General features: G+C 35.2%; 1 protein-coding gene across 1 annotated transcript in view; it reads left to right on the top strand.

Annotated features, from left to right (window-relative positions):
- Positions 1–16906, top strand: part of LOC107584652 (collagen alpha-1(XI) chain-like) — a 112061-nt gene that overhangs the window by 37903 nt on the left and 57252 nt on the right. The window contains exons 3-4 of the mRNA XM_016271361.1: positions 6131–6344; positions 14364–14496. Coding sequence (XP_016126847.1) covers positions 6131–6344; positions 14364–14496 — 347 coding nt within the window. The remainder of the gene's footprint in view (positions 1–6130; positions 6345–14363; positions 14497–16906) is intronic.

Here is a 16906-nt window from a genome sequence, read left to right as displayed (position 1 = left end):
TTATAATTTTGTATTTTCTTTTTCTTTTCTTTTGATGAGGTTAGATAGAGGGATGGCTGAGATTGGGGTTTTGGTTATTGCTTTGGCCTTGTCGGAATGTGAAGTTTTCGCAAACTTTTCTTTCTATTATTTTTATTGTAAGAAACTCTCACAAACGAAACCTATGTCTAAGAATAGTTTCTGTACGGCCCCTAGACGGGCCATAACAATTATTGTCCTGATGGAAGATCCAACCACGGCCCATTATAAGATTTCTAACAGAGGCAGTAAGGTCAGATTTTTTATCTGTAGATATTTGATAGAATCCATGATGCCAAAATGTCCAGGACCTCCGGCAGAAAAACAGGCCCACAACATTAAAGATCCAACGGTATATTTAACCGTAGGAATTAATGAATGCAAAAGTCCTTAGTAGGCAGCTCAGTATAGTACGTCCCAGGGGCGATTCTAGGATTTTCATTTTAGTGGGGCTCAGCCCCCAGTGAGGGTATAATAATAATAATAGCCTAATAATATATATATATATATATATATATATATAGTCTGCCGCCATTTTCATATGAAATTTAAAGGGGACTGAGGCGATCACGAATTCGTGTACAGTTTATCGCGCTAATCGCTAAATTTTAGGGGGGCTGAGTAGTCATTTATTAGCGACGCCCATGGTACGTCCAATGTTTACACATTTGCCTAGCTATTTAAAGTGGATTTGATTTGTCATTAGGGCCTTCCGCACCACTTTAGTTCCAGAACTAAATGTACAGTACTAAAGTACTGGGACAATTTTGCGCAAACTATTTCCCAGTACTATTTAAAGGGTTGCATTCGCACCGACAGTGTGTACTAGGAAGTGACGTAAGCCGGTCGACAGCGACGTCATTTGTGCGCGGCGTTCAACAACAGAAACAAAGAAGAACAACATTAACAACAGGAGGATGGAGGACGCTGTGATCGGAGCTGTTTTTGCTGTGTCTGGCGAGTTTCACAATATTGGACATGGAAAGTCGACGTATACGTAAAGCGATTGAAAGAACGGAAAGGAGGACTAAGAATCTCCAACAACAACTGGCAGTGCTACATTTGCTACAAGTGCCTGACTTCAGCGTCCGTCCATCTATCGCTGTTCTCCATACTTGCGAAATAAGTTGACACAACGTTTTCATACGCATTTGGCCAATCAAACTAATCTACTTACGTCACGATTAGTACCAGTTGGGCTGGTTAGACCCTGCTCCAGAGTAGGAGCTAATTTGGTTCTCGAAAAAGGCAGTCCGGTACTAAAATCGCACCCAGTTCCGGTGGTGCGAAAAAACACCATAAAGGGGGTAGTTCCACAACTAGTTCTGGTACTATGAAAAGGTTCCCGCGGTGCAAAAGGCCCTATTGACTTCTGTTGCATTTGGTTTCAGCTGATTATGGTTATTCATATTTGTTTTTGTCTTAATTCTAAAAAAAATTTGCATACTATTTCTGAATCATTTTTAGCTTTGAGGATGTCCCCAGCTGTCCTCAGAAGGGAGGTTTTGTCAGATTTAACTCACTTCTAGGGATGATTTTGTCCCTTAAGTACAGCTAAGTAAACACACGCGTGATTGCTTGAGAATCGTACAGGCAGAGTGAAAGCATATGGAAGAAATGAATCATCTATCGCTCCAAATACAATGCATCTGTTCTTTCTCTCTGTACACTTTTCACTCAGATGCTCAGGATTTATTTTTTACACACACACACACACACACACACACACACACACACACACACACACACATGCAGCTGGCTAAGAAAATCTCTCATGGCCAAGAAGTTCCTATTCTTTTTCTTCATCATTTCATAACTCCTCCTCCTCTTCTTGTCTCACTCCTCCTCCTCATCCATACTCATAAGGCCACGTCTTCCTTCTGTGCCGTGTCTCCAGGGTAACAGAGAGGGTCATAGGTCACTGGAGTTCTGGTGATGGTTTGTAAACATGGGGGAAAGCCAAACCTCTAGAAAGACATGATGAACTGGTCTCCCAAACTGGTCTGATCTGCTGGTTTTAATGAGGTATTGAGCTCTTTGCCAAGCTGGAAACCAGTTTAGGCTACACTGTAAAAAATTATTTTCAAAGCTGTAAATAAGACAAAAAAGATTGGTGTGAAGACTTCAGTTTCTACTTCAAAATTCCACCATGTTTAATTCTGATTTAAAAAAAGAAACTTGCTTTAATGTAATTGAATTAATTTAAATGATTTATAAGGTAAATATAGAATGTATTTAGTTATTTTATCTATTTGTTTATTACATATATAATATTATTTTATTTTATTTTGAGTCTTTCTACTTCAAAATGTCATGTTTAATGCTGATCTTTTTGTTTTAATCTAATGAAATAAATAAATTAGGACTGTCAAATCGATTAATCACAATTAATCGCGTCCAAAATAAAAGTTTGTGTTCACGTAATATAAGTGTCTGTACTATATATATATATATATATATATACACACAGTATTTATTATTTTATTATTTTTTATTATTATTTTTTTAAACAAAATGTTTCACTTTGCTACTGTTTAATTCAATGCACTACTTGCTGTTTCTTTGTAATTATTTGTGAAATTTACAAGCAATTTCTGAGTGAAAATCAACACCATTTTTTTCAGTGTAGTAACTAAAGACTAATGAATAACTATTCAGTTGTACTTACAGGCGTAACCAGTAGTTTGATCTATAAAAGAGGATCGTGTAATCACTTCAGGTAGAGAGTGCAGGGATTCAGGAGTGCAGTAATGGGATTCCTCAGCATTCCTTTAGGTTTCTGCATAAAGACCTAATTCTGACTGGAGGGGAAGGGAGAGATGAGACCGTAGATATCACATCCTCTCTGAACTCTGGTTTTGTTTCATATTGCCCTGGTGACAGGCAGACCTCGTCTCCAGAGTTATGGCCCTTGGCTTTCGCCCTTTGACCTTCAGTTCTGTGTTTAAGCACCGAGCTTCTCTTGTTGTCTTGTGTATTTGTGTGTGTGTGTAAAGCTGGTGCTTGCTTGTGAACATGACACTTGTGTGAGCATGTAGCAAACCTCATGAAATCATAAAAGTGTCATGTAAAATTTCATTACTTAAACACACACACACACACACACACACTCATATGCATGCATGTCACAGGGTTTTCTGGAGAAGGCTGATGGATGAGTAAGTCTGCACGAAATGCCCAGGAACAGACAGATCAAGAGTGAGATGAAGGACAGATAATGGGAAAAACAGACTCTTCTTTTCTCTTTTCTGTCTTCATCCCCTGTGATCTATTAAGCGATCTAGAATATCTCTTACAAAACCATAAAGTGGTGCAGAAAATTGTTTAACTTCACACAGCGGTGATATTTAGTTTTGAATAGCTCTTTAACAGCAGGGAAAGAATATCTCACAAAGAATTGAACCAGTATTTTTATGTTTTTTTATTCTGTGGCATAAACAAGCTTTCATAGTTATAGTATTTATTTATAGTTAGATTTTTTAAATTTTTACATCAGTTTTAGATTAAATTGTTTCATGTACTTTATTTTTTATTTGTTTTTTTAGTAGTATTAGTAGTTTTAACAAATTTTTAGTTCAGTTTGAATGATTTTAGTACTTAAACTTAAACGGATTTATTTCAGTCAGTTGCCAAGGCAACATTTTTCATTTTCATTTCATTTTTATAAGCTTAAATGTTTCATGTAATATTTATATTTTATTTTATTTCAGCTTTATTTATTTTAGTTAACAATAACAACACTGGTTATGAAGCACTAAAGTGAACTATACAATCATAAAAATTACTAAATTAATTGCAAAATTACTTAAAATTGAACTAATATTAAATTAAATTTTCACTTATACGGTATATGAAAATATAAGAATAAAAGCTAGTTCACATGATTAATAAAATCTACAAGTGTATAAATAATACTAAAATGTCACTGGTCTATTATTATGAAACAGTAATAGAATATGTCTAGACACAGAATATAATGTTGACTGTTTGCTCATTGACTGTTATTTAAGTTTAGGTTGTTTTCAGTGGCAGTGGTTTTCTCTGCACAGCTTGTTTTTAGATAAAAGCCTCCCTTTGATTTAAAACATTTCCATTTCAGTCAGACGTTACATATCGTGAGGTTCGTCTGGTCGCTGGTGCCATCTCTTCATTTCTGGACATTTATACACACAGTGTGTGAAATTAAGCACATACTGTAAGCAAAAGCAGAAATGAAACTCTCTGTTTTTAGAGGACGCCTCAGATTATTATCATTTTAGACATTTAAGAAATCTGTGCAGATCAGACCTCAAATAACCTCATTAGTTTTATTATGAGACGTGTGTTTTATGAGGTTTTTAGAGATGTAGACTGTCTGTAATGATGTGACTTGAGCAGAATCACATCTGAAGACTCAGAAAATATCTCCAGACATAAACAGAGGAGAAAAAGGAGGAGTTAGACATGGAGACGGGATTCCAGGAAGGCTGTGAGGAGAGCTTTTAGTAACATGTAACTGAAGTCCAGTAACGACTCGAAACCTGTGCAGTTTATTAAAGTGTTTCCACACAATGGCATAAACACACTAAACACTACAGCAAACATCAGGTGTGTTTACTGCACAGATGTATGGATGCTTTGTCTTTTGGATGACTGGAAAACTCACTTCCTGTCCAAGCAGCCTAGATTTTCCCAGAGGTCCTGGCAGTGGGCATCTGTTTGGCACATGTTGTGTGTGTGTGTGCGCGCGCGCGTCAGCAGTCATGTCTGTTTTTCTCGTTTTAGAAAGAGACTGTTTAATTTAAAAAAAATTTCCTTCTCTTTCTTTGTTTTTTTGAAGTTTGACTGGACTTAAAGTTCAGTCTTAAAGGGACAGTTCACCCAAAAATGTCATTCTAAAAGCTGCTCCTTTCCAGACAGGAATCAGGAGCTCTCAAGCTTCAAAAAAGCACCATAAAACTCTTAAGTCTTGTTTGCTGTCAGGATTAGATTCAAATATGAAATCAGGGTTAAAGGCAGTGACAGAAAATATGCATCTTTAAGCAAATAAAATATTACATTTTGGTCTTAAATACACTATTCAAACATTTGGGTCTGTAGGATTTTTTAAATGTTTTTGAAAGAAGTCTCTTCTGCTCACCAAGGCTGTATATATTTGCTGTAATACAGTAAAACCAGTAATAGTGTGAAATATTATTACAATTTAAAATAACTATTTTCTATTTGAATTTATTTGAATATATAATTTATTTCTGTGATCAAAGCTGAATTTTCAGCATCATTATTCCAGTCTTCAGTGTCACATGATCCTTCAGAAATCATTCTAATATGCTGATTTGCTGCTCAAGAAACATTTCTGATTATTATCAATGTTGGAAACAGTTGTGCTGCTTAATATTTTTGTGGAAACAGTGATTTTTTTCAGTATTCTTTGATGAATAGAATGTTTAAAATAACAGCATTTATTTGAAATAGAAATCAATTGTAACATCAATGCCTTTAATCCTTGCTGAATTAAAGTGTTAATTTCTTTAAAATGACTCCAAACCTTCTAGAAGAATATAATTTACAAATCATGTGGAGCAATTTTATGATATTTTTATAATGCTTTTCTGGCATTTTTGGAGCTTAACAGCTCTAGTCCCCATTCACTTTTATTGTTTGGAAAAGAGTCAACTCTGAGATTCCAATAAACATCACATTTTATGTTCCTTACAAGAACAAAAGTCATAGTTTGGAGATGATATGATGTTGAGTAAACAGTGACAGAATGTTCATATTCATATGTTTTTCTCTCTGTTTGTACTTGTGATTTTCTCTCCGTGCTTGTTCTCTTCACCTCTCTCTGCTAGATGCATTAGAGTAATAAAATGTCTCTTAGGGAACAGCTGTTCTCCTCATTACCCAGTATATTCAAGACTCTTATCAACACACACACACACACACACACACACACACACACACACATTGTTACAGTGTTTTCCAAAGATGTGCCAGAGATCCAACCGTTTTCCATTCTGCTCTTATCCATGTAATACACTTTATCTTTGTTACCTGACAGCATCTGTCTGCTCATAGAACCCCTCCCCAAAACACTTTTGATTTCCAAAAATAACACCCTGTCCCTCTTTAGCATCCGTGTTTCCTGAGGACTTTTCCATCTTGGCGACGGTGAGGCCTAAAAAAGGCAGTCAGTCCTTCCTGCTGTCGGTGTATAACGAACAGGGCATCCAGCAGCTCGGTCTGGAGGTGGGACGCTCTCCTGTCTTCCTGTACGAGGATCACCTGGGCAAACCCGGCCCGGAGGACTACCCGCTCTTCAGAGGGGTCAACTTGGCGGACGGAAAGTAAGACACACCACAAGCTGTGTAATAAATATGAAATATGTTGTGTGAGTTTGTCACTATTTTCTTGACACTGGAAACTGCAGGGCCGGTTACGTAATGTCTGGTTAGGGTTTAGTGTGTCTGGTTTTCATTATTAGCTTTGATGTGCGACATTTAATCTGTCACACGGTGTGAAGCCAACACCTGCACAGGTGAGCAGACACAGGTGTGACACCCTGTGTAACCACATAAACACTGCAGAAACACTTAAATAATACATATATATATGGAAAACTTTGGATGGATGGATGAATGGATGGATAGATAGATATATAGATAGACCCAAACCCCTGCCGTATACACACAGCAAAATCATATTTCATTTCAGAGCCTGCACATGTAATTCAATTCTCTTAAATGCTGACACATTTCACTATGGACCTGTAAGATAAACAGAGAGAAGAGACGAAAGACAGGGGAATAAGAGGGAATCTCAAAATCATAGAGAAAACAGACAAGAAGAGTGTGTTATCTGCATGAAGCAGATCTGTTGAGCAATATTGGGTTAATTTAGGTGTGCATAAAATTTTTTTCTAATTGTTTCTTAAAATATGATAGAAAATACTGCATGTTTGTGAGCCTGTGAGCTGCCTAAACAACGTTTTTTTTGCATCATAGTCTCACTTTTTAGGGTGCAAAATGGTGCTGTCTTCTAAGATGTCTCATTCTGGCTGAAATCAACAACAGCATGTATACTTAATAGAAGACAGTCCCAGAATGCATTGGGATGAACTCAACGATGGCAGATGAGAGATATTTTGACTATAAATATACTTAATTTGTATGTGGTAATGGACAATGTTGATATAAATAGTTCTGTTTAATTAAAATGCACCCAATATTTGTGTTTTTATGCTTCTATTTTATGCTACCATCAGGCTAACATGAAACTCTATCGGAACCAGTTGAGTGAAACATTAGATTAAATGTGACCTTTTGAAGTAGAAAAACTGAAAATAATATTTTCTTAAATAAGTAAACTTCATATTACTTGAAAGAAGCACTCCAAAATATTTATTTAAAGGTATAGTTCACCCAAAAATGAAAATTACCCCTTGATTTACTCACCCTCAAGCCATCCTAGGTGTATATGACTTTCTTCTTTCAGACAAATGCAATCAGAGTTATATTAAAAAAATATCCTGGCACTTCCAAGCTTTATAATGGCAGTGAATGGGTGTTATTTTTACTGTTGTGAACTATTGTGAACGCACGTACGACAGTTAGCAGAAGCTAGAGATTACGGTTTATAAAATTTTAAATATGGATATTTTTCTTACACAAACGCATCGATTCGCATCAGGATGCCTTTATTCACCCCCCGGAGCAGTGTGGGACACTATTTATGATGGATCGATGCACTTTATTGGACTTCTTTTGGACTATTGAAGTAACTAGTAAATCATGGGGCAATTTTCATTTTTGGGTGAACTATACCTTTAAATAAATAAGTACTCCAATAAACTTTGGAATTCAATAATTTTTACAGTGTATTTGTATAGTGAGATTTTACACTTGTAGAGAGTTCCAAATACACACATGTAGACAGTAGACAGCAAGGCAGATGTTTATCTTCAGTCTCCTGCAGCATCACACTGTTATCAGTTTTAGGTTTGTCAGATGGAAAAGTTTGCTTCATATTTAACAGTGCATAAATATCTCACACACATAGAGGCAAAGGTGATGTTTTTGTGGAAAGTTCTGGTCAGGATGAGGAGTTTGTGGCTCATGTCTACTGACATCATTGAGGGGGGTTTCCACAGCACATGTACAGGTCAGCACAAGTGTGTGTGTGTGTGTGTGTGTGTGTGTGTGTTTGGGAGAATCTCTCCCTCTGAGGTACAGATCCTACAGAAGTGTGGTTGAAATCAGCATGATTCACACGTCACTCATTGCACCGTCTGCTTGATCTGTTTCATCATTCTCTCTCTCTTGACTGAAGTAGAAAATGAGAGAGGAAGAAAGATATTTAAAGAAAGAAATGCTTAATGTTTAGAGTTTCACTTTTAAAGAGAGAGTTGACATAAAGACATGAGATTACAATCTCTAGATATTTAACTTCTATAATGTGATGCATTGTGTAATGTTTCTGAGTGGAACCAAATATTGTGTAGAAAATAAAGGGGGTGGGACTTGATTATTTGAGTCAGGATTTTATTGGTTGAAATGTGTTAGGCTGTGATATGATTGGTTATTATTTTTCCTGTATAGATGACTGTTCAAAGGTTTAAAAAAAAAAAGTAATACTTTTATTCATTAAGAATGCATTAAATTGATCAAAAGGACAGTAAAGATATTGTTGCAAAATATTTCTTTCAAATAAATGCTGGTATTTTAAACTTTCTTTTTATCAAAGAATCCTGATTTTTTTTTTCCACAAACATATTAAACAGCACAACTGTTTTCAACATTAATAGTAATAAGAAATGTTTCTTGAGCAGCAAATCAGCATATTAGAATGATTTCTGAAGATCATGTGACACTGAAGACTGGAATAATGATGCTGAAAATTCAGCTTTGCATCACAGCAATAAATTGCATTTTAAAACATATTCAAATAAAAACAGTTCTTTTAAATTGTAGTAATATTTTACAGTATTACTGTATTTTTTATTAAATAAATGCAGCCTTAGAAACCTATTTGAAAAATATTAAATTCTCACTGACTCCGAACCTTTGAACTATTTATTTATTTACAATAACTATATTTGTCTACAAGTTTTGCAGTTCTGTTTGGTGTTGCTTGAATGACAAATCGAACATTTAAATATGCAATATTTGTATGTAAATAGGATAAAAAAGCCCGGATGAGGGAGAACATTAAAGAAACATTGCACAGATGTTTTGGTTCAGTAGTTTCCCAGTATTCCATATTAAACGTTATAATGGTTCCTAGTGAAAACACAGTCTGAATAATCCATCATTGAGTGCTGCAGTTGAAGAAGCTGAACATAAAAGACCAAGAAACTTTTGCTGTAGGGTCAGAGACTCCATTATAATTAAATGGAGAAGTGAAAGTGGAGGTGAGTGATGGAGAAAAGGAGAAATGAAGGAGCGAATGCTGACGGAGGGTTGGTGGACAAAAGGAACGCAGGGAAAATGCAGTGGTAGACATGCCTGTTGCTTTTGGCAATGATCTTAAAGGTCTCCAGACGCTGCCACTGTGTGTGTGTGTGTGTGTGTGTTCATGTCATTGGATGGTTTGGTTTCTGTGGTTGTTTTTTTTTTAACTCTTGAGAATGTCCAGATGCTGCCTGGATGTGTGTGTGTTTGTGAACACCGTCACACGTGTGAGCGTCTGCATGCGGCATTTGTGGTCTCAAGTTTGCCCAGATATTCAGTCGCTCTTGTGGAGCGTTTCATGCTGCTTTGTTAAAATCTTTTGCAATTTCTCCCACAGCACGAGTCCATGTTCTGATGCGGATCACATGTGGCCTATTTCCCGTGTCTTGGGCTGATGAGGTCATAAGCAGCTGCAATGATGTCATTTTTAAACAAACCTAATAAGTACAAGACCTCAAGCTTTGAAACTCCAGTTAGACCGGATAGAGTGTGTTTGTGTGGGTGAATCTAACACAAACTGTCAAGAACATGTCTGGGTCATATTTACCTACAAAATCAGTCGGAATTCACAGTTTTTAAGGGCTATTAAGATATTTTATATTGTGTCTACATTTTTTATGATAATTTACAGAATTACACAAAAACTCAAAACACTGCCATTAATATTATTACTTTATATATTTTTTATTAATTTATATTATTATATTATCAATTATTATTTTTATTTACATATGTATTATTATTATTATATATTTTTTATTATTTACCTTAGGGATGTTCATTTTGACCGGTTAACCGTTAAACGACCGTAATAATTTTTGACCGATTAATACAATCAGTTAAACGGTTTTGTCACGAATTCAGTCCATGGACTTCTGTTTATTCACCACCAGAGGTCACCCTTTCCATTTCATTGACTCTCGCACTACACAAACTGTTCCATAGCACCCCGGACTACATTTCCCATCATTCTTTGCACAATTTGCACACTGCCCTGATTGCACTCATTGCACACAGCTGTTTCTAATTACTTCATTCACTATATAACACCCATTCTAACCACATTTCTCTGCTGAGTATTGTTTAGCCTGCACCCCTTTCCGAGTCTCCCTTGTTTTGCCTTGCCTTGCCTGTTTTTGCGGTTTTTGATCTTTGCCTGTTTCCTTAGATTTCTCCCTCTCGTCTCGCTCCTTTGATTCTGTCTGCTGATCGGTGACCTATGCTAGCCCTAGGACTATTCTTGTGTTTTGCCCGCCATATACCTGTTTGCCATTGTTTTGACCCTGCCTGTGTACTACGTCTCTTCAATAAAGCCTGCAGATGGATCCACACGTCTCACGTCTCGTCAGCCCCGTTACAGGTTTAAAAAGTCATTTATAAATTTTTTTTCCCAGTAATTTATCAACATATTTAAAAAGGTTTGATGCATGGTTAAAATATGCTACGCGTATATAAAAAAAAATAGCTTTTTAGAAGAAAAAAACGCAAGTCGAGTATAAGTCGCATTTTATTATTTCTTTCAGAAATAGGCCGACGTGAAATGTTCACAGACATTATAATAAACACTGTAAACATAGCTAGGCTATTTTAGTTCCCCTCACTCCACAACCAATACTTTCAATGAACAATATTTAGAAAAGAACAATAATTAAAAATATAAGAAGCTATAGCTATGTAAACGACAAGCCAAAACGAATTCATTTAGGCTAAAACGAAACTGAAACCAACGTTGGGTCTCTCATTTGACTCAAAATCAAATGTTTCCGTATTCGCGATGTATTTGAATGCCAAATTATTATTTATTATGTTGCCTACTTCACTGGCATTCCAATATCCACGTAAAACAAAGTGTTTTGTATAACATCACGGCGGTACGTGATAACACTTAACGGCACAGATTTTAATACGTATTTGAACTGAGCAGTGGGTTTTTTTCCATATGTTTGACTGACTGTATTTTATTATGACAATGAACAGGCTGCATTGTCAAGGTAGCAATGCTTAACTGTGTGCGCGCATGCTGCGCCGGCGCAATCACTTGAATGTTTTCCTTCTAACAGTGGAAGAAACTACTCCTTTAAGTCATAAAGATAATCAAAATTGTAAAAGGCTTGCTTTTATTTGTGTACTTGTGTAATAAAAACAAATCTTTGTGCTTTTGTAAAATTAAGCCTAAAGAAAAACAGGACGCCGCTTTCTGCCGTCTGGTTTCCTTTCGCGCAGCACAAAAATGAACCGAAACTCTGCATACTAGGCTACTTGTTGCACAATTTATTTAAGTAAAAATATATTTCTCGTATAGGCCTATTTATTATTATTATTATTATTATATTAATATATTCTTTATATATTTATATATAGTGTAGCTTTATGATGTTTTTCTCCGCTCGCAGAAGCGCTGCAGGTGCGTGATATGAAGACCATGTGAATCATCATGTTCTGTTGTTTGCTGCTTTTTGCGCATGTAAAATTAATCCCCGGGAAACAAATGTTAGTATTTTTAACGGTTCACAGACACTTATGCTTTCTAATTTATTTTAATTCTAATTTAAAATAATCTTGTCGGTTAACGGTTAATAATCGGTTAACGAGCGTCGGTTGTCGGTTAGGAAAATAACCGAAATGAACATCCCTAATTTACCTATATAATAATGATAATAATAACAATATGTGTGTGTATACGTATATGTATGTTAATAATATTATGCATTATAATCCTTATAATTTATACTGTATATTTAGAGTATGATATATTTATAATTTTATATTTTTTATAATTGTTATATTAATTGAATAGATATATATAGTAAGACAAATAATATAATGATACTATCAGTTGATTAATTATACACATGTGATTTTGGGCTGTAATATGACTCAGACATGTTTTCATGAGATTCATCCAGTGTGTGTGTGCAGTACGTGCACATGTGTGTGTGAACATGTTGCATTTGTGGTGAAATGAAATATGGCAGGACAGAACGAGGAATCGAGATGTTTTCGAGTGCTGAAGGGAACTAGTTGTACTCTGGGCTCCCTACCAGAAAAGTGTGGGATAGTTCCTCCATTTTTACTCATTTGCAGCAATGCCATCTGTCGCCCCCTTCTGTTGATTACAGCCATGTGACACTAATTTAGAAAAAGGTCGTGTTTTTTTGAAACATTGAAATGTGTGTGTGTGTGTGCATGTGCATTTACAGTGTTTTGGATGTGCACGTCACCACAGGCAGCTGTTGAAACAGTTAGTTCGGACTCCAGAGAGAGATGTGGGGAGCTTTTGGCGAAAAAGACACTCATATTTCAAAGTTGCTGACAATGCAATGTCTATTATTCTCTCTCTCCCTCTCTCTGTCCCACATTAATGTGAATCATTTCTCTCAGAAATCCCAGAATAGATCTGTCGTCTCTGTACACCTCTGTGTCTCTTGCGCTTCTTCTGTTTTTGCTTTTCTCTTGCCTGTTCTGCTGCTCTTCTCCTTGCACGCTATGCGAACAGAAATATTGTATGTTCAAATCTGGAGTGATGCAGAAAGTCCAAGGGATCATTTTACAGACCTGATTTATAAAGGACTATGTATCGTCTCGAACTGCTAAAAGTTTTATTTTAAGGTTAGGGCTCATCTGAATGTGTTTGATGTTATGAAATAGTGGTGAAATGATAATCAAAAGCTTATTTGTCAACAGATGTCTGGTAATTTGCTTCGGATAAGAGTGTGTGCTAAAATTAGCGCTGGGTGATTATATTTAGTTTACATTAAGAACAGTAGATTTGTCTGTCTGTGTGTGTGTTTTGGGCCGGTTTGAAAGGTTTGACATGTGTGTGGATTTAGGAGACTCTGGATTTTGGATCTGAATCTGGTGTCAAGTCCAAACACATGTTTTCACTGGCAAACAATCCAGAGCAACAGCCAACGAGAAATGACTACAGTCATTGTTTCTACAGTAAAGCCTTAGGAAAATGTCACGAGTGACAAAGAGAACAAAAACAGGGAATGAAACCAGGAAAGATGTTACACTGTTTTTTTGTTGTTGAAAGAAGTCTCTTCTGCTCACCAGGGCTGCATTTATTTGATCAAAAATACAGTAAAAACAGGAATATTGTGAAATGTTATTACAATTTCAAATAGCTGTTTTGTATTTTAAAATATTTTAAAATGGAATTTATTGCTGTGGAGCAAAGCTGAATTTTCAGCATCATTACTCCAGTCTCAGTGTCACATGATCCTTCAGAAATCATTCTAATATGCTGATTTGTTGCTCAAGAACATTTCTTATTATTATCAAATATGAAAACAGTTGTGCTTCATATTTTTGTGGAAACCAGGATTTTGTGATCGACAAAAAAGTTCAAAACAACATTTATTTGAAATAGAAATCTGTAACATAAATGTCTTTAATGTCACTTTTCAATCGCTGAGTAAAAGTATGAATTTTTTAAATAATATATTTATTTTCATAAAAATGTAATTTCACCTTACATGCATTTCTGTAAATGCCATAAATTAATAATTACATTTGCACGCACTTGCATGCCTAATTACAAAAAAAATTATGATTTAATAAAAAAGATTAATTTATTTATAAAGATCATCTGTGACTCATAATACACAGTGAGAATTCAGGTCCATCTGTCTCATTAAAACAATTAGTTATTTTTATTAAATTAAAATGTCTCCTGGATTTACTATGTTAAGTTATATGGCTACTAAAGTAATTGTTGTAAAATAAAGTTCAAAAGAACAGCATTTATTTGAAATAGAACATTTTGTAATAGTATAAATGTCTTTCACTTTTGATCAATTTAATGCTTCTTTGCTAAACATATTTTGCTGAAATCAAAACTTCAAGCATGTTACCCTGCACCAAAGTTCCTCTAAGTAAAAGAAAAGTTATGCAAGTTATGTCTCTGTTATGCAGTGCATCCTCTAGAGCTCTATGTTCTGCTGTTTGCTTGACTCCAGAAGCGTTTTGTTTTGCGGTATTCTCTGTGGCTCTTGTGTTTGCTGTGCTGATTCTGTCTGGCCGCTCCACACAGCCTGGAGAGCCTTCTGTGCGGCTGTCTCTCTCTCTCTCTCTCGCTCTCGCTCTCTGTTTTCACGTGATGATTTAAATCTCTTCCATTAGATAATGTGTATGTGTGGGCGCTAGTCTCTTCACGTTTGACTCTAAACTTTTGTCAGTTCCAGACATTCATCTTCCTGAGTTCACACTCACTTTGCCCACATTTTCTCCACCTGCTTGTACAAGTTTCCGTGGATCGCTGTGGGAAAAATGTGTATTTGTGCGTGTATAACAAGGAAGAGTCACCGATTAGGCTGATATATGAATCTGACTGGTATAATAAATCAGTGCGGCGCTTCCTGCACATTTGCAAATGGAACGAAACAATGCTATTTTTGCAGTGATGATGCAATGTCAGCTTTTGAATAATGCTTTATTCATTCAGTTGCACACATAGGATGAGTGGAACAACTTTTAACCCTCAAAAGAAACTAAAATGATCACATCAATTGAAAATCACTGAATAAGACAAAAACAACTGCTGTTATAAACACTCTAATAACATGAATTAACAAGAAACACGGCAGTGCATCATGGGAATTATGCCGGAATATTTTCATGTTTTTTAAAAATTATTTCATTAAAATAACATTTATTGTAATTAAGCCACTTTGTTAATGTGTGTGTGTGTGGCATGGTATGTATACTGTGTATATATTTATATAAATATTTTAAATATAAATTTATAAGTATAGTACATTTAAAAATATAACAGACTTATATAATTAATAATAGTGAATTTTTTATATATGTTTTTTATCTTTACATATACAGTATATTACTTATTTATTTATATTATTTATTCATTTATATATTATATAATATTGATATTATATTTCTAACTTGTGACTTTGTAAATCTTTTTGACTGATTCATAGAAAAAAATATAATTATTGTAATAATAATAATAATAAAGCCTTTTTGTTAATGTTTATCTTCGACTACTAATCATCAAGAGTGATTCAAATGGATGAATTTTTGATCTTTGATTCATAAGGGTTGTTTGTTTGTGAATCACATTACACTGCTCATAACCGAAATGATTGTGTGTGTGTTGCTGATGCTACAATATTTGAATGTTTTTAAGTATTTCATTGGGATATCATTTATCATAATAGTAATAAAGCTTGTTTGTTCATGTTTATCTTCAACTACATGTTGTCATCCAGACCAGTTTTTTTCAGTTTGTGAGTTTTTTTTTTGTTGTTGACTGATTCAAAAGAGTCATTTGTTCCTGAATCAGATTATACTGGTCATGATTGAAAGGATTGTGTGTGTGTGTTTGTGTGCATGTGGGAATGAGAGAGAAATGCTCTCAAATTATAGTAATTATGGACAAGTGGATTATTGTTTTGCAGTGAGCACATATTGTGAAGTCAGTAAAACACAAAATTACCTTTTCAGATGGGAAGGGAATGTTTCTGTCTCATAGTGTGTGTGTGTGTGTGTGTGTTTAAGTGTACAGTTGCTGGTCATTGTGCCCTAATCCAATTGGACAGTTTTGGAGTCCACTCAGGTTCTGACTCAACTCTCTCCTCCCAGACTGTGACCCACTTTCACTGTGTGTGTGTATGTGTGTGTGTGTGTGTGTGTGTGAGCTGGATGTTGACATCACTGAATTCAATGATGAACTGTCTTTAACTGAAAAATTTGTGTTTACTTTTGTCATTTTGCATTATTGACACTATTTTCCTAATTAATGCTGTTCAGTTGCTTTGACACAATCTGTATTGTTAAAAGCGCTATATAAATAAAGGTGACTTGACTTGACTTGACTTGTGTGTGTTTCCTGTCATATTGCAACAGGTGTTTCATACCTTTTCCGTACTGTATTCATTGTTTTTCCAAAAACCATGGTTATTGAATAAAAATGATACAGCTGTTTTTGCAGAAAGCCCAGCTATTTCTCTCCTGTTTCTATGTGTGTTTTGAGTTTTGGATGAATTTGACATAATGCTGTTTTGACTTCCTGATTCGTATGAAGGCTCAGCTCGTTCTGTTTGTGTGATTATTGTAGATGTTTTTTCATGCATTAGTATAGATTTCATTTGTAGGGTTGGCGAATCACGAACAGTTCTTATTCTGTTTTTTCTGTTAACAATTCTTGGACAGCTGCATTCTTCCAAACACTTACTCTACTAATCAGTCTGAGCAGTTACTGAAGTAATCTGACTCACGTACTAAATAGCTATATAAAATGATTATGACTAATTAGTGAACCTCATTCCTGCGGAATCTGTGCTGCATTAAAATATCTTTAGATGCCTGTCTTGCAAGAACTGTATTCAGTTTTTCTCAGATTTTTTAAATATGTTCACTTGAAATCTGAATGATCTCATCATTTGGCAACATACTGAAGGCAGAAATTTTATGAATAATATTTATATAATTAATTATTT

The sequence above is a fragment of the Sinocyclocheilus grahami genome, unplaced genomic scaffold, assembly GCF_001515645.1.
Source record: "Sinocyclocheilus grahami isolate Dianchi unplaced genomic scaffold, SAMN03320097.WGS_v1.1 scaffold61.1, whole genome shotgun sequence".
Classification (NCBI taxonomy): domain Eukaryota; kingdom Metazoa; phylum Chordata; class Actinopteri; order Cypriniformes; family Cyprinidae; genus Sinocyclocheilus; species Sinocyclocheilus grahami.
This window is presented reverse-complemented; position numbering and strand designations above follow the sequence as displayed.